The sequence below is a fragment of the Myxocyprinus asiaticus genome, chromosome 29 (assembly GCF_019703515.2).
Source record: "Myxocyprinus asiaticus isolate MX2 ecotype Aquarium Trade chromosome 29, UBuf_Myxa_2, whole genome shotgun sequence".
In the NCBI taxonomy this organism is placed as follows: Eukaryota; Metazoa; Chordata; class Actinopteri; order Cypriniformes; family Catostomidae; genus Myxocyprinus; species Myxocyprinus asiaticus.
In genome coordinates, this window is record NC_059372.1 from 13,777,120 (window position 1) to 13,795,938 (window position 18,819).

At 36.0% G+C, this 18,819-nt stretch overlaps 2 protein-coding genes across 3 annotated transcripts in view; one reads left to right on the forward strand and one right to left on the reverse strand.

Moving 5' to 3' along the window:
* LOC127419897 (integrin alpha-5-like) overlaps positions 1-13,037 on the forward strand; it is a 77,106-nt gene extending 64,069 nt beyond the window's left edge. Inside the window, exons 25-30 of the mRNA XM_051661706.1 lie at positions 453-611; positions 3,104-3,211; positions 6,844-6,957; positions 8,575-8,676; positions 8,902-9,024; positions 10,137-13,037. Of these exons, the coding sequence (XP_051517666.1) occupies positions 453-611; positions 3,104-3,211; positions 6,844-6,957; positions 8,575-8,676; positions 8,902-9,024; positions 10,137-10,217 (687 nt within the window). The 3' untranslated portion in view covers positions 10,218-13,037. The remainder of the gene's footprint in view (positions 1-452; positions 612-3,103; positions 3,212-6,843; positions 6,958-8,574; positions 8,677-8,901; positions 9,025-10,136) is intronic.
* Positions 13,038-13,627: 590 nt separating this feature from the next.
* Positions 13,628-18,819, reverse strand: part of rapgef3 (Rap guanine nucleotide exchange factor (GEF) 3) — a 50,466-nt gene continuing 45,274 nt past the window's right edge. For both annotated transcript variants that reach the window (XM_051661708.1, XM_051661707.1), the window contains 8 exons: positions 16,714-16,895; positions 16,072-16,162; positions 15,732-15,782; positions 14,937-15,024; positions 14,770-14,834; positions 14,568-14,622; positions 14,321-14,392; positions 13,628-14,233 (listed from right to left, as the gene is read on the reverse strand). In XM_051661708.1, coding sequence (XP_051517668.1) covers positions 14,115-14,233; positions 14,321-14,392; positions 14,568-14,622; positions 14,770-14,834; positions 14,937-15,024; positions 15,732-15,782; positions 16,072-16,162; positions 16,714-16,895 — 723 coding nt within the window. In that variant the 3' untranslated portion in view covers positions 13,628-14,114. The remainder of the gene's footprint in view (positions 14,234-14,320; positions 14,393-14,567; positions 14,623-14,769; positions 14,835-14,936; positions 15,025-15,731; positions 15,783-16,071; positions 16,163-16,713; positions 16,896-18,819) is intronic.

Here is an 18,819-nt window from a genome sequence, read left to right on the forward strand (position 1 = left end):
TCTTATGCAATTTTGCTCTGAAGTAAATTTATATTGTTTTAAGGATTTTGAGATGTTTTTGCCAGAAAGCAGGTAGCTTCCTATTGCTGGATTCTGCTACTTGCAGCTATATTTCATTAAAGGACAGATACCTTCAGCCAGGGTTTTGCAGATGAGGCACAGAAACACTTTTACATGGAAAGGTTGTCATGGAGAATGTGTTAAAGAGTAAAACAGAGGTCCTGAAATAGCACAGAGTATCAGGTCATTTATGGTTACTAGAGATTACTGGGACACCTGTGAAGTTACTTTGGTAGCACAACTTAATCGTGTGGTCATGATGGTGTACAATGTAATTGTGAAAATTAAAAAGCAGCGGCCTTGATGGTACAGAGGGTTTATTGTGACATAACACAATCAGCAGTCATCTTTCTCTCTCTCTCTCTCTTTCTCTCTCTCTCTTTGTCTCTCAGTTGGTGAACAACGGGCCGAGTCGTATCAGTCACACACTACTGCAGCTGAAATGCCCCAAGAGGCTTCAAAGTAATAGGTTCATTTACCCACTGGAGGTCACGACTGAGGGTCCCGTTAACTGCACCACCCACAACATAATCAACCCCTTGAACCTCAAGGTAAGTAGCCATGGGTTAACCACAGGCCAGAGATTTTATCAGGGTACGACCTGCAGAAGTCATTAAAGCTGAGTTGTGTTCTGTGATTATGTGCACGACTTTGATCTGTCAAGCTTTTCTTTTAAACCTGTTTACAGTAGAATCCCACAAAGCCTGTCAAGAACATGTACAGGTCATAGTTTACCCAAAATCAAAAGATAATAATAATTCTCAATAAAAAAATAAACCTAATTTTTAGGATCATTAAGATTTTTTGCATTGTAACATTTTCATGACAGTTTGGTGCATTTTCCACAAAATTCAAGAATATGAAAAATGTCATTGTTTACTACAAAGTGAAAAAATGAGATGCTTATTTCAATTGTAAAGTTTTATTTTAATGTATATACATACTGTATATTAGAGCTGTCAAAATGAACGCATTAATGCATGCAATTTATTAAAAAAGTTTCTCTAAATCGTGATCGACATAAACCAGCATAAACACTGGTCGGAGCAGGGAGGAACCTTTTAAATGTGTTCGTTCGGAGTCATTACACTGACGTACACAACACACACACAGCAGTGATTCGCGTCAATGAAAAAGTGATGGGGAAAGGAGCTCTTAATGCTATTACTTGTGTAAAACAAGCCTAGATGGAACTTGACAGTATTTTTTAGCCTAAGTGCAGTTTAATTAGCACAGAAACACGCCAAGTCTTAACTATCACCAAAACACAGAATGAGACTTTTTTTATCTGCAAGCGCTTTTCATGTGAAGTTCAAAGTGGTGCTGATGCCCTGACGCCTTCATGCCATGACGCAAATCATGAACGTGGCTTCATGATTGCTGTAACAAAGCAGATAGCCACAGTCTGCCTGCTGATTAACATTGTGGAGGATGAGAGTTTAAGAGATTTAATGCCCATTGGGGCAGACACATTACAGACACATTACAGTAAGGAGAATTTGAGAGGAAAATGTGTTTAATTGTCATAAAAATAATGTCTCAATACAAAACACAATGGTCATAAAATGGGTTTTTCATTTTTTTAAATTTCTTATTTTTTCATTTGATTTTTGGGTGAAATATAAACATGATATAGTCTTGATGGTTTTCTATTGATTCACCCTTTTGTAGCGTTTATGTTGTAAATGCATTTTCACGTGTGCTAACGCACAGACAAATGCAGTCAAGAACAGATGTCGGTCAATACACTTCAGAAGCTCTTAAAGGGGCGGAGCCTGTTGATCACTAACTAATTTTAAACCTGTGAGACATCAGCTTTCAGTCACACCCAGTTTGTCCTATACAAACTAACAAATACATATGCCAAACATATGCACATGATACGCACACATAACCACCATATTTCCTAAGCATGTCCTCATCTCGAGTCCACCCTGTCCCTGTGCAGCCCCACCCAAGGACATTAAGGCCGTCTTTGATCCCCTTTAGGCTGTTCTCTCATCTCAATCTGTGTCTCTTCATGCTCCATGTCCCACTGCTGTATATAAACACAGCCATCAGATCAATCAGAGCCCCTTCTCAAAGACCCCTCTGAAAGACTTCTCTCTGTTTTTCTCCCTGCTAAAAAAACAGCCAAAACCAGCCAAAACTGGTTGGCTGGTCTTAGCTGGTCTCTCAATCTGGTCATGCTGGTCAGTTGGCTGGGTTTAGAGGGGTTTTGTGGACTATTTAGCTGGCCAAGCTTGGAAACCAGCCTTTTTGAAAACAGTCGTCATTTGTGCAGTCCTGTTAGCTGATGCTAGTTGCGCAAGAAAATACACACCTAAGTAATTGAGAGAGAAAGATATGGCTAAAAAAAATTAAAATAAAACTTTAGAGATAAAAAATGAAGCTCAAGTGATATAGCATGGGACTAGCTAGGCCACGGTTATGGGTTCAATTCCCAGGGAATCCTGGAAATTGGGAATTGATCAGGGAACTGATAAAATGTATACCTTGAATGCACTGTGTAAGTCATCTCAGATAATAAAGAATTTAGATTAGTTATTTTCAACAAAAGTTTGCTGAGAAAAGGGAGGAAAAGGCAAAATAAATAAAAAATCTTGTTCTCTTTCTCTCTCTGTGTCTGTTTCTCTCTGTTGTTTGGCACCATCTGATGCACTGCTGTGGCTCTTTTGAAGGCCTTCTTGATCAGTAAAGCAAAACTGATGTAACATCTGGGATTGTGCACAATTCCTCCCTCAAGTGGTTGTTTAAGTTTTTTGTTCTGTGTTTTTTGGTTTTGAACAGTTTATGGTCTACACAACAGAGAAGTTGAGTAAAATTCTGACATATGTTACGAAATACCTCATGACTCGTCCCTACTCTTGAACTCACCGTCAGTGTTGAGTCAGTGGGCGTCAGGACAAACTGAACTGTGATGTCAGAGTCAGAAATGTCCAAAAGTGTGGTGAGTTTACACTAAATGTTCTGTTCTCTTCTCTTACTCCTTTTCTTTTCTCTCTCTCTCTCTCTCTCTCTCTCTCTCTCTCTCTCTCTGTAGCTCCAGCAGTCATCCACCGAGCAGCCTCCCTTACGAGACGCAGCACAAGAACACCACATCGAGAAGAGAGAAACGCACAAGGTTGAGCTGTCCCAACTGACTAATCTGGTAAGATTCCTTCAAAGTAAAAAAAAAGAAAAAAATTTAGGTTATGAAAGAAATGAAAAATACACAAAGTCAGTGAAACATTAGCTCTGTTCCAAAACCTATTGAGCTGCCTTGCTGTCAACTTGTTAGGCAGGATCCTAACTGAAATGGAACCTCATAAGTGACTGATTTGAAATGCTCTACATAGCTAGAACGTGCCACACAAATAGCACTCCTTTTGAGAAATGCACAGGAAACTCTATTCACAATAGAGTGGAACAGTGCCAATCCACTTTTTCAGTCGTCTTGATTCCAGAAGTATTTTTGGCATACATTTTTTTCCATACGAATTTAATAAAATCCCCTATAAAAGAGTTTGAAACACAAAAGTCCTTTGAAAATCATACAAAAAGACAAAGGCTGTGTACTAACTGTCTTTTATGAGGGAATAATCTACAATCCCATTTAAGCTTTGTGAATGACATAATCTAAAAAAAAAACAATGTAAAAAAAAATAAAACTATTGATTTAAAGTTAATGATTATAAGTACATAACAGTATAATTATACTTTATTACAGAAATGTCAGATATATTGAAATATATAAGAAACTTCAGATTGCTGGGAGACCGACTCGATTGCATCATGGGAGTGGGCAGTTGCTGCAGAGCTCGTTTTGCATACTTTGATCACCGCAAATCTTTGATTGGTGCATTGTTTCCCTTCCTGATCATGGGTAGTGTAGTGCTTAATTCTAGAAATTACAGAATTAAATAAGTTTTTTTATTTGATATTAGGAAGTTGAAATAATGCAGACTGATGGCTTTAACATAAGCATATACCATTGATTAACACCCTTGGAGCTGACGGTAGGTCTGGTTATACATTTTCTAAGTTATTTATTCCCCTATAGACCAATCCCATTGTTTATAAACTTTGCAGCGCATGCGCAGTAAGTATTGGCAGAAAGCCGGCAAACTGTTATGTTAGATTTCACAGATTAAACAGCTCGCACTAGCTAGCTCCTTTAAATATCGCTAAAAGATAATATAGAATAAAATTAGCCTTCAGGTTCAAAGCTAGCTAGGTTTGGGTACACTATTGCTAGTAACACAGCTAGTTATAATCGTCGATTAAATGAAAGTCTGACACAAAGCCATCAAAACAGAAATATTCTTAGCTGTACTATTATTTTAATGATATGAGTTCAGATTCAGAAGATTCAGAATGAGCTTTAATGCCAAGTGTCCTCACGTATACAGTACAATGAATTTTTTTTGGTGATAGGAGAAACAAGTGCACACAGAACATTACAATGAGACACGAAATATAAAACAAGTTAATATGAGTTAATAACATACTTGTAATAAAATATTTGCTGCAAACATTGAGTTGGAAATGATCTCCTTAGTCCAGCCAGCTCTGTTGATGGAATCCAACGATATTTCATTTAGCTTAACCAGACAATTTAAGTGTAACAGCTAAACTTTTGAGGATTGTTGGTCAGCTAACTACAGGTTTGTTTTACTATTCGAGCAAGTGCGACACCAGGTTTTTTTTGCCACCACTTCCGACTGTGACGTAGCCGGTGACGTTGCCAAAGTATTGGTCTCCAGAACCCGACTGTTGCACTCTATTGTTTCCAATAGAGTGTGATTTTAGCATGCTGCTAAGCTAATGATTTGATACTCTTAATTAGCAGAAAAATTACATGGCACACAAATATTGACTAACCTTTAATTACACCGAACAATGGATGTAATATATCAATACTTTTCATTATTCAATAAAATATTATTTTTCCGCCATCTGTGTTGCAGTGCATTATGGGATTAACCTCTCCAGAAATTTTAAATGCCAAGCTGCCTTAGATTTCGGCCCAAATTAGGTTTCTTAGAGGGGAATGTGCCTATGATTCCTTAAACTGCAGACCATCTGAGTCCTGGTCAAGAGACACCATGTTCTTGAACTGCTGGTGACTCATACGTTGGGTAACAAACATTCAACTAACAAATCAAATGTAGAATTCTCATGACCTCAGAACTCACAAGAGTTATCATTCACTGGTGTAGCAACTCAAAAGGTCAAGTCATGTAGGGTCAAAGATCTATTTGGACCATCAAGGATGTTTTGCTTGGCCAGTCTAGGTGCGTGTGCGATTCTGCGCTTTCGTATGTGTGTGTTTATGTGATACGACATTAATAAACTCATTCTCAAAGTGTTGGGTCTGCTGAAGTGTCCTTGCTCTACCTTCTAGTAATTGCACTGGTCTTCTCTGCATCATTAACTGGCCCAGCTACCACCTCTCTCAGACAGCAGCCAATTGTGTAGCCCAGCCCAGATTGGATCCACCCTCAGTACCTGCCCCAATGACAGAGGGCTTTGTGTCACCACCTGTTATGCTCAATTGCACATCGTTTGTCATCCCTTAAATCATGATGCGTTACAAGAGGGCTGTTTTTCTCCATCCTGTTCCCTTTTGCTCTTGTTTTGGTTAGGGAGAAGGACCTGCTTAGGGCCTGGCTGGGACTCAGCTAGAGGTTTAGACCCATGCTTGGCAACTCTCAGCTGGGGTGAGATGATTAATAGAGGTCCTGGTTTAGAGAGGCCTACACATTTTATCCTTTTGAATTGGGTTGACCTTTTCAGTATCAGTTTCTTCAAATACTCCACCACATCTTCAAACTTTCTCATCAACATAATTTCTTTTCATTTTTTAATTGTATTGTCTGTTATCATTTTCAATAACTTATTCTTTTTTGTTTACTATAATAATAATAATAATAATAATAATAATAATAATAATAATAATAATAAACATAAAGAAAATGTCAAACTGCAAGACTCGTGGGTTAGTATCTTTGTGCCTCGGGACATCATTGAATCTGACACAGAGGAAACAGTCCAGTTCTTTCCCAATAACTAAGATCTAAGAAAACAAACAAACCCCCTTAAACCAGTTTTGGGGTGGTCCATCTATTTTGTAGGTGTTTGCATGTTCTGTGATTATTCCTTCAGCCCCCTAATGTAGTGAACATCAGCTTACAGGGTCCTGATGACTAATGTGGTATTGTACAGCTTGTAAAAACCAGGGAGCTAAATGTTGTTGTGCTGGTGGGTCGGGAATTTGGCTTTAGACAACTGCAGCCAGTATTTTACAGTCCTGTGACTCTACCAGTGAATTTCGGCTAATTTGAAGCAGTCGATTCATAAGACCCCAGCATAAGGCCGTTTGCCTCAGCTGTTGGCTTGTGACGTTAACATCTGCCTCATGGTTCTATCTCTCCATCTGGATCTTCACATTCATAATAATTCTTGGGTTTTAATTAATGCTTTCAATGAGAGTTTGTCTCAATGGGTGGATTCAAATGACAAGCAGGCATGCTTTCATGTTGCCTTTATTTCTTTCTGCAATTACATTTAATTCACATGATCTATGTTTGTTTAAAGAGTATATGTTTTATGTCATCATCATTATATTTCTGTGTCATTTGTTTATTTGAATAACAGCTGTTACGAAGTATCTTTACGATTTATAGCAGAAGTCAAATTTCAAGCACAGCTGAGAATTGCTTTATTTTCATTATTTTGATTCTGTAAACTGATCTTTATTAACTGTCTGCTTCTTTTTCCTCTTTTTGTCTGATGTTTTAGTCTTGCTCTAGTGTGGATTGCTGGACTCTAACGTGTAATGTTGGCTTGTTGGAGCGAGGGACGAGTGCCATACTACATGTTCGCTCACGGATCTGGGCTGAAACATTCATGGAGGTGAGCGGAAATCTTGCAGAAAACTTTGGTGCCATCTGTCCAAAGCTCTTGTCTCTCTAAACGGGATCATTGTGGTTTAGAAAATTTCATCCATTTGATTTGTATTTCGGTTTTAGTTAGTTAGTTAGTTTGTCAGACTAGATAGTTAGTCAGACTAGTTGGTTAGTTAATTAGTCCGTCATTTAATCATTCATAGTCTGACAAGTTTAGTTTGTTAATGGTGCATAAATGGATGCAGATTTACTTAGTCAATCATTCATAGTTGGGTTAATTAGTTTGACTAGTAAGTTAATTAGTCTGACTAGTTAGTTAGTTAGTCAGTCAGTCAAGCCAGTCATTCATAATCTGACAAGTTCAGTTTGTTAATGGTGCATACATGGATGCTGATTTACCTAGTTAGTCAGTCATTTATAGTAGTAATAGTTAGTTTGTTGGGTTAGTTAGTTAATTTGTTAGTCAGATAAGTCAGGTTAGTTAGTTTTTTTTAAATTAGTTAGTTAATGGTGCATAAATAGATGCATATTTACCTGCCCCTTAACGTCGTGTTAGTTAATCGTGTTAGTTAGCCTGGTAAGTTACTTAGTTTGTTTGTTAATGGTGCATAAATAGATGCAGATTTACCTACCCTTTAACACTGGGTTAGTTAGTTATTCAGTCAGTATGTTTGTTTGTTAATGGTGCATATAAAGAGATTTACAAACCACAAACTGTGGTTGGTCATTTTAAATATCGATCAGAAGCCCCCATCCTGCCTAATTGGCCAAGTATTATGATCCTGTTATTCTGACAGAATATACTGATTGTCAGAAGTCAGGCCTGGGAAATTAATTAAATCAGACTATCCAGAATTGATTGAAAATACAAAAACAAGTAATTCTGTTGTTGTTCGCATTGTAGAGTACATTTATAGTTTATTTTATTTTATTTTTTAAACTGAAAGTTTCCGTTGTTGTACTAGTTTTTGCTGACAGTAATAATCTTGTTACTACATTTTAACTGATAACACAGAAAATGCTATACATGATTGCCAAAGCTAGGTCTGGGGTGATCAAGCTTTTATAAAGTTGAATTTCAAACTGTTCAACCTCAAAATAAGAGCTTTATAAAACCGCTGACTTCTCAAAGTCTGCCCCGTAATTATACTGATTAAATGCCACTGTTAATATTGAGTTCTAATGCAAAGTGTGCCAAACTATTGTGTGTCTATTAAAGATGTGAATGGGGTTTTAAGAGAGTCGGATGACATCTCCAAACAGGAACTCTTTTGAGAGACGCCTTACATGCTCTCTGCAGTTTTAGCCAATACAAAGCTTATAAGTGAGTGCATTGAAAATACATTAGCAGGCAATCCTAAAAGCTCAGAGGATTGGAATGTCAGAGGGGTTTTGTGAGAACCAAAGCCAAACTCAAACCTTGTGGTTTAGTTAGGCAATACTGCCTCCTGCTGAATAAGACTGGGACTGTCACATGAGCAATTATATTTAGCCAAGAACAAATTAATCATTGTCAATTTTTTCACAGCCTGTTTCTTTCACATGGTTAAAGAAATATGTTGACAATATAAAATAAATTAGCTTTCACTTATTTCCAAATGTGTCTTTTTATGCTTCCCTACAGAATCCATATAAAAACTTAATTCTGGAGTGTCTTGCTAGTTACAAAGTGGAAAAGATGCCTTATGCCATTTTGCCCAAGGTGACTCCTAGTGGTGCTAAAAAGGTAAACTTCATACAGTTTCATTTTTACCTTTTTTATCTGATCCAATACATTTCTCCCTTTCTAGCCATTATCTCTGAGATATATATATATATATATATATATATATATATATATATATATATATATATATATATATATATATATATATATATATGATTAACTAGATTTTAGGTTGCTAGTTAAAATCATCCACTGAGAATGGAATTTTTAAACTCCCTTCTGTAGATGGTCACTCCTGTAGTCTGGAACAAGCCAGACAGTACGTATGCTGTTCCTCTGTGGATCATCATTTTGGCTATTCTAGCCGGCCTTCTGCTGCTCGCACTGCTGATCTATGTCCTCTACAAAGTGAGTAATGGCAGCCATTTTTATTAGCATTTTATTTCTAGTTGAGTTTTATAAGTTAGATAGTTGGACTACCTTGTAATTAATTGTAAACAAATTATTATCCTTTGTAGTTGGGCCAGCTTGTTACTTTGTCAAACAAATTACTTATCCTTTTGTAGTTGTAGTTTGTAACTTGTAGTAAACAAATTATTATCCTTTGTAGTCGGACTAGCTTGCAGCATATCGTAAACAAAATCCTTTGAAATCGGGCTAGCTTGTAACTTATAAAAACATTTGTTAACCTTTTTTAATCAGACTAGTTTGTAACCTATAATAAACAATTCTTATCCTTTGTAGTGGGACTAGCTTGTAGCTTATTGTAAACAATTTTTTTTTATTTTTAGTCAGACTAGCTTGTAATGTATTGTAAAAAAAGTCTTATCCTTTGTAGTCGGACTTGCTTATAGCATATCTTAAAGTCCTTTTAAATCGTGCTAGCTTGTAACTTATCATAAACAATTCTTAACATTTTTAATTGGACTAGTTTGTAACCTATCATAAACAAATTCTTATCCTTTGTAGTGGGACTAGCTTGTAATGTTTTGTAAACAAACTTTTATCCTTTGTAGTCGGACTAGCTTGTAGCATATCATAAAGAAAATCCTTAAACATCGGGCTAGCTTGTAACTTAATGTAAACAAATGATTGTCCTTTATAGTCTGACTAACTTGTAAGGTATCATAAACAAATTATTATCCCTTGTAGTCGGGCTAGCTTTTAACTTATCCTAAACAAATTTCTTATCCTGTTAAGTCAGGCTAGCTTTTAACTTATTGTAAACACATTTTTCCCTTAGTAGTTGGACTTGCATGTAACTAGCGGTAAACATGTTCTTATCCTTCATATTAGTTGTAAGCAAATTCTGTCCTTCATTGTAGCACTTGCTTGTAAAATATCTTTCACAAATTCTTATTCTTTCTTGTTGGACCACTTTTTAATTAGTCATAAACAAATGATCTATTGTTGTCAGACTAGCTTGTAACATATTGAAAACAAACTCTTATTCTACATTAGCAGATGAGCTAACTAATCATAAACTAATTTTTTATAATTTCTCTTCTTGCATCTTGTAGCTTGGCTTCTTCAAGAGAACTCCCTACGGCACTGCCATGGAAAAAGCCCAGCTCAAACCTCAGGCTACATCTGAGGCCTAAACTACTAGAACATTCAGAGAACACATGCCAAAGAATGTTCCTTCACCAGAGGCCATCCAAAGAGAAGGTTACTTGCTGTTTTAAAAAAGACTAAACTGCAGTAGAAGGAATAGGGATAAAAGATCACTGGATCTTCACTGTACTGCACTAGATGACGAGACCATGAGGACTCAAAGCCAAATGAATGTTGACATATGTGTTTATTTTATTTTATTGTTTTCCTTGATGTGGGTTTCAAATTTTAACCACCACTTATAGTCTACCACTTACAAACAGTTTGGGTTAATCTTAACCAAAACTCAGGATTGCTTGCCTGGCAACCGGCTAAAGGAGATAAACAGCAACAAATGGAGTCTCTCCTATGGATTTTGCCCAATACTCACTCATCTGCACTATTAATAACTGTAACATTCTTAACAATTTACATAGTTTTTTGGTCTTAGTCCGCACCTGCTCATATGCTTTAAGTGTTTTAGATGGTTTAACAATCTGCAGTGCAGCATTTTACATTTTCAGCATGGTATTTTGTCATGCATATACATTTACACCAAAAATACGTCTTTGCAATATTTCACAAAGAATCAAATATTTTGATACAGGTGGTGTTTTTTGTTTTGTGTGTTTGTTTGATGTGTTTTTAAAGTGAGAACAAGTCAGTTGGATACCTCACCATGGACCCTCATCTCCATTTTCCTGCTGTTGTTTTTTTTGTTTTGTTTTTTTAAGACATTTCAAATATTTTTTTTATTTTTATTTCTTTATGGAAAGTCTATGCAGGGCCGTTGCTTAAATTCACTGGGCCTGGGACAACATTTATATGAGTTGGCCCCCATCCCTGGGCCCAAAGAGTAGACTATACCATAGGGGATGTTACTGGGGCCCCATTGTCAGGGTCGAGGCCTTAGAGGGGTTGTCTGTTAGAATGTGATATTTTCAGCTCAGTCACCTCTGTATCTTCTAAATAAGACAAGCCAAATGGTTTCGGTCTCGGGTGATATTGTGGAAAAGCAGCGTACATTTCCACAGAAACATAGTCAGGATCCTTCACGGAAGGCGACTGTTCTTCCCTACTGACTGTCAACTGTTTATGTCCTGTTATCTTGCAAAGTCCATTGTAACTAATGGTAACGGTGCCTTAAAAGTCATCTGGGACATGACTGGATCCACACTGAGCCTGTGAAACCTCGCAAATGCCTTGAAGCAGAGCTCTGCTTTGCCTTTGCCTTCAATACAGACTCTTTGGCCAAAGAGTGGAAAGGGTCAGAAAATGGGGGCCGATTTCTTCCTATATGGGCAAACAGAGAACCACTGTGGACTTGGAATGAGATTTTCGCAAAGTCCGTTTGTCAGTGCACATGCAAGTTATTTTATACACACATATGCATACATAAACATACATATATTAAAGGGATAGTTCACCCATAATTCAAAATTCTGTTATGTGGTCACAAACGCGTATTAATTTCTTTCTTCCGTGGAACATTTTTTCCATACAATGAAAGTGAACGGTGACCATGCCTGTCCCGAGTCCCCATCCACTTTCAGTTTGTTTAAAAGAGCAGCTTGTACATTCTGCTAAATATCTTTTTTTCATGTTTTAAGGAAAGAAAGTAATATGGGTTTGGAATGACATGAAAGTGAGTAATTAATCTTTAATACAACAATACAAAGACTCACGGACTAAAAGCAAACCTCTTCCAAGGCAGCACTCTCATCCAGGGATTGAATGTTGACCTGTATAGTTTTTGTTTTGTCAATAATGTTTGTGCGTCTGTGTGTTAATCTGCTTGTATGTGACCATATGTGTGCTTATGGAGAGGTGTGTGTCTGGATGTGAAGATATGAGAGTTTGTTGTCCAAATGCTTGTGGAGAACCACAGTGATTGACATACAAAACGTAGAAATGCCTCTGTACATCATGGTGCTGAAGTGGCCGAATCGGACAGGATGCAACTGCAATCATTTATCATGAAAGTTTCAGCAAGCCACTTAGAAAGGAAATGCAGCTGGAACTGTGGATTGTGTTGGACCTGTATGGAAGTGCAATATTGTAATTTTATTTCTGTTCATTACAACTTATATTTTGTCATGTGTATATTAATACTTTTAGTAAGATTCTCAGAAATAAGAATTATTTGAAGACAACACCCAGTTCAAGGGTTGAAATTAGCCCAGAAGTTAGGATAATAAAGAAAATAAAATTTAAAAGAAACCGGTGAAATACTGTAGTCAATCATGTGGCAAAATATACATTTAGCTGTCAACATTTGTTTGCCACAAAGGGCCAAAAAAAGCAGATTTTCAGTTGTAAACAATTTTTGTCCCATAAAAGCCTAGTAATTTGTCACCAGCAAAGTCACTTGCCAATGATACTGGCTATAGTGTTTTATGAGTTTTACTGTTTAACTGTAGTTTTTACCTGTTTTACCGCAACACTCCTTTTACATTGGCTGTTTGAATTGGCACAAAACCAAAAAACTGACTCGCAGATCACTTGAATACTTTGTAATTTTCTTCAGTATTTTGATATATTTATTCCTCCAAATGTAAAAATTTTTTTTTTTTTTTTTTTGCATTCAAGCGGGAAGAAACACTGGGTTTGTCTTCATTTTTTTTTTTTTTTTTTACTTTTAAAAAAACTGCCCCAAATTCCTGATTTTGTTTTGTAAATATATGTTTGGTGAGGAGATTATTTTAATTTTCAGCTGATACTGATTTGACATTGTATTTCATCGCCCCATATTGGGGAGAATCAGAGGGATGTTCAAGTAATTATTTGTATTTACAGTTTGCATTTTAAAATAAATCTTTTTCTACAAATTCTGATTAAATTTGATTTTCTCTCTGTGATTATTTATCATAATTATGCTAGGACAAAAAAGTATTTCAACAGAAATTTTGGGAATACATCACAGTTTGAGGTTTTGATATTAATTTTGGATACTTCAAAGTTTATATCAAATACATACAAAGGGGTCCACATTGAAAATCTGGGATTTTCTGGTTTGTTTGTTTGTTTGTTTTATTCATTTAAATTTGGAAATGAAAAGCATTTTAGGATTTGGGCAAAATTAAGACAAAGTTAGATGTATAACGAAAGAAAAGAATAATAAACTGCACTATTTTTAGGTCACTAATCAAATGTAAGCAAATTTCTGACATTGACCATGTGAGCAATACAGATTTGTGCAAATTTTCGGAGTTCATGCCAAGTCGCCGGGGGTCGTTAAGAAGTGACCAAAGACTGAGAATCTTGTATTAAAAGACTCAGACTTTTGGACCCCAATTTATGTAATTTGCATATTTTTACATCAAACAACAACATGCACCACACATTTTCAATAATTTATTTATAAAAAATAAACCGATAAAAATGCATAAGATATATATATATATATATATATACACACACATACATATATATGTCTACAAAACTGATTGTGCTATTGTCATAGTATTTAACTGGTTTAGCTTAGTGGTATTTGGCTTTGTATATACAGCAGCTCGTAAATAATCTGTACACTGTTGTTTTCCAGTGCAAGCTCACATTCCACACAGGTCAGAATACAATTGCAAATTTTATAAATAACAGTGAATGCCAGCAGCACTAAAGTGAAGTTCTTTGCCTGTGGTGTAGTGTGTATTTCAGATACAGACCAGCAGTTAAATCAGAACATTTCTAATAAGGCATCAAAGGAAATTGTCATGTCAGAATTTTCAATTCCCAGCCAATGCTCGGCTAAGTGTAGTCCATGAAGCACTGACTAACAAAGTGTTACACCAATAAACCACACATAGGGTGATCATGGATTTCATCAGCCACATGAAAATTAATGGATGACATATTTTCTCCAATATGGAGCAAGACAAGTTGAGGAAAGGCAGTCTGGCAGCTTCTCAGCGCTCTGTGGTTCTGGATAACTGAGTTAGTCTCTTCTGATTGTCAATCACTTTGAGATTCTGAATGTACTGTCTGACATTGGTGGCACTGCGGAGGGTCAGGGACTGATCTGAATCTACAAGAGATAAGAGGCAGAAGTCATGGTGCATAGCAAGGACAGACTGTGCAGTACACAAACTGAAAGTAGAAAAAGACAACATACATGTTGATATTCGTATAGCTTGAGCATCCAAGAACATTCGCTCTGTCAAACCTTTTTGTGGCGATGAAGGCACTGCAAAACCAGAAAAAATCACCAAAAATGTCTTATTTGCAGAAAGCAGCCAACAAAGACAAGGAACAGACTGATTATTTGCTCAAATTGAAAGAGCAACATGGAAATCGAATGCTACACAGATAAATACTGTGACGTCCTGTGATCCACACCACTAAGGGGAGTATTAGCCTACCGTAAGGTTGACTTCGGCACTCTCGAACAGTTTTCACTGTCCTGGCAATCATGCGCTGCAGATAGGGCAAGAAAAAACACATTCTAAATGCTTTTTCTAAAGGTATAGTGTTAATTGAATTGGTATTAAGTTAAATAACATGTCAATTTATTACAATACTCTATCCAAAACAAATTTACAGGGAGCAAGCCAACATGCTCACCATTTTCTCAAAGTTTACCAATTTATTAGTGTAGTTTTTGTTTCCCTCATGGATAAATGTCATATCTATAAAAAGAAATGAACAAGTGATAGATTAGGTCAACTAATGAATAGCTCATGACGTAGATAGTAAAACACGTAAATAATGGTTAATTAAGCAAACTGCACCTTTAAGCAGTAATGGCATGAAGGGAATATATGGAGGGCTGAGTTTGGCTACAGTCAGCCGGTAGGCTCTGTGATTACGGGATGGATCCTACAACACAGAGATATTATTATAAATGAGTAACAAAGTCCTTAAAGGAATATTCTGGGTTCAATACAAGTTAAGCTCAATCGACAGCATTTGTGGCATAATATTGATTACCACAAAAATGAATTTTGACTTGCCCCTCTTTTCTGTAATCTGGGTTACAGTGAGGCACTTACAATGGAAGTGAATGGGGCCAATCCATAAACATTAAAATACACACTGTTTCGATAGTATAGCCACAAGACATAAACAATATGCATATTAACTGGATTTTAGTGTGATAAAATCGCACTAACCTTTTCTGTGTATAGTTATAGCCAATTTTACAACTTCGTTGCCATGACGGTGTAATGTCAACAAACCCTTAAACCCTAAAATGACTGTAAAGATGACGATTTAAACAACTTTACAGTTCAAATAATACATGAGTTTTAACAGAATAATTAATGTAAGTGCTTTTATAAAATTATAAGCTTCACATTTCCGCCTTTAAACCCTCCTAAAATTGGCCTCATTCACTTCAATTGGAAGTGCCTCACTGTAACCTCGATTTTTGCTTTTTTTTTAAAGAAAAGCAACCCGGCATATTCCTTTAAAATTTTCTATAATACATAATATGAGCCTATAAGACCCTAATAAAATTAAAGGCAATTTCTTAAATCCTTGTAAAATTTGCTTGTAAAATCTGAACATATAACATTTGCTCTTACCATTAATCTTTCATATGCACAGTAGATCCTTTTGGTTTTGTTTGGAAGCCTCTATTAATCAACATAAAGTAGAAAACACAGTCTCAGTTATTCTGCATGATTTGTCATATTCAAAATAACCAAAACCAAGAAATTGTTCACATTTAACAGTATGTTATTGAATAATGAAGGTGAATGCATGTATTTCACATTAACTGAACTAAAAGCAAGCAAAAAAGCTTGTACCCAAAGACCGCTTACTACCCTTCATACTTGCAAAACAGATGCTAAAATATTATATATAATAGTGTATGTTATAATACAGAGCCTTTGCAGGGACTGACTGCTTACTTGTCCTTACCTCCCATGTTTTATTTAGTCTCTGAACTGCACTGTTACTGAGCCCAAACATCACAGCGAAAAACGAGTTCAAGTTCTTCTGCTCTTTCAAACTGAAATAGAACAGAAATAAAATCAGATCCCCTTCAGCCAAACCCACAAATGAAAATTATCCTTCTTGTAGAAAACAAGTCAAATGTGTTGATCTCCCTGTGAATTATTAGAGAAACCATGTATATAAGACAGGTGAGCAGGTAGCATGTATGGATATTTCTGTTTCACCTAGTGTCACAATGGACGTGCACTGCATCTCTCTGCATGTGAGTCAGTTTCTCTAAAATGAAGTATGATAGTATGTACAAATTTTCTTGAGCAAGTGTCCACATAGCTGTAAAGTTGAGCTGTGCAACACAAAGTGAACAAAGTTTGATGAGGGATTATGTGAATGACTTTTAGTAGGTCAGACGGATATGCTGATGTTATCAAGCTCAAGTCATGCGATGGTATGACTGAATAAGAAACTAGCGGCTGTGTTTTTCAAACTAGAATGTAATACTATCAATCACTATGACAGATGTGGAATGGCCTCCATTATAGAAACAGCCTTGGATCTTGTGGGAGTATCGAACATTTATTGATTATTGTCCATTTGGAGTATACTCACACAATGGCCATCTTGATGAACTTCTTCAGTAGTATGGCTCTCTTGACCAGGTCCTCACAGAGACACAGTTCAGTCACCACCCAGTATTGCATCTCGTTGAAGCGACGGACAAATCGCTCAAGGTTAGCCGTGGTGGCACCTGGGAACTTTTCCCGTCCGAAAACATAGTAGATCAGCTCCACCTGTAAGACAAAAAATAATTTCAGTATGATCTGTCTTACAGCTAAATTAAAATGACAAATCATAAATATTTTGCTCTATTAGAGGATATTTAACCCCATAGGTCTTTATTTTATATTAATAATAAAATTATATAAATAAATGTAAGCGCAGCATAGTTCTAGCGGGAAGACTAGCAGCTGTACATCATTAGCTAGGTAACTCCTAGGCAATCACATGTAAGCCATTGCTTTATAAGTCTGCTCACAATCTATCACATTGCTGTTTCAGTGTGCTAACCCAGCAACCTCCACCACCACAAGTTGAGTCCCGTCCTGCACGGGGGTAGGCTCCTCGCCCCTGCCTATCTCCGGCAGGATATGACGGTTCCGAGTACAAATTCTTCTGACCGCCAGAGTTTGGCTTATGCCAAAGAGAGACATTACATTTCTGTTTTATATTCATCAAATAAATGTCATCTTAAATTTCACTCATCTGTGAGTCTTCCTGATAGAATTATATTTATATTGAAAATAAAAATCAATCTTCACTTTCATAGTTACTAATTATCTTGTTTGTAAACAAGACAGAATAATTTGGTTTTAAAATAATAATACAATTATAATAATAATAATAAATTACCTTTTTTGTAAAAGCATTAGAAACTATCCTTAAAAGGATAGTTGATAAATGGTGCTCAGTAAATTAACCTCCTGAGACCCGAGCATGACTGCTGTGTGCATTTTCCATTCCCATTTTAGATTTGTAACTAGTAGCTCCTATGAAATATGCACAAAAAAAACATTTATGTCCATATATGTGTACAGTGGGACTAAGTTGTGAAATTAAAAATAATACCAAGCTATAGTTTTTTTTTTTTTTTTTTTTTTTTTAACAGACATATTATATTCCCTAATTAGGGAATGACTTGACCTCCAGTGTGTTGGCTGTCTGTACTGGTCTCAGAACAGTTTGAAATCCACCTTATTTTCATCCTAACTCCATATAAAGCCTTTGAAAGCAAAATTTTCCAGCCTTTGGATGAGTCCATTGATTCTCAATATGATAATGCATAGTTAATATAGGATATTTTAAGTAAAATTAGTTTATAGTCCACGTACGTGGTCATTGTGTTTAACAGTGTGCCATTTCGTGATAAATCAATGAAATCTTTAAAATGGCATTTCGGATGAACCAAGAGACTACTTTTTTGCCTCAAACAGGTTTTAATGTAAAAACTTAATGAGGTTTAATACCAGATGTAGTTTTGTTGCTGTTTCTCCCAAGGAAAATTTAGCTGAGATCGGTGGCATGTTGTTTTGTCACATGACTTGGTGTGTCGAAAGTTTAACCCTTTAATGACATCCTAAAGTCTCCTGAACTGAGATCAGTCAGTTTAAATGAAATGAAATTATACACAGCCTACAGTGAAGCCAAAATGTAATGTCCACGCATGTGAACGTGGTCTTGGGAGATTAAATTAATAATATTATATTATCATTATTACATCATTATGTATTATTATTATTATTATTATTATTATTATTATTATTATCTATTAAAGTATTATTATTATTATTTCTATTTTATGGTGGACAGAACAGATTCAGAAGTGGCTTTTTGAAATATTCATAAAAACTAAATATTTGAATATATACTAGAGACTACTACTTAAAATAGCCTACATCACTACTCTACAAGATAAGAACTGCTTTTGTATGCTTCCTACTTGTTCCAGTTGAACTTTGTAATTATTAGAATGTTCTAAACTTACACAATGATGAATAGTCATTGAAACGCCACATGCCTCCACTTCTTACATTCATCTAATAAACACTCATTCATGTATTTGTGAACTGGCGACAACGCAAGTGTCAGATATTTTGTTTAAGTGTTTGCCAAGAGCAGAAGTGAACCAGCGGAGAGAGTCAGACAGCTGGCTGTAAG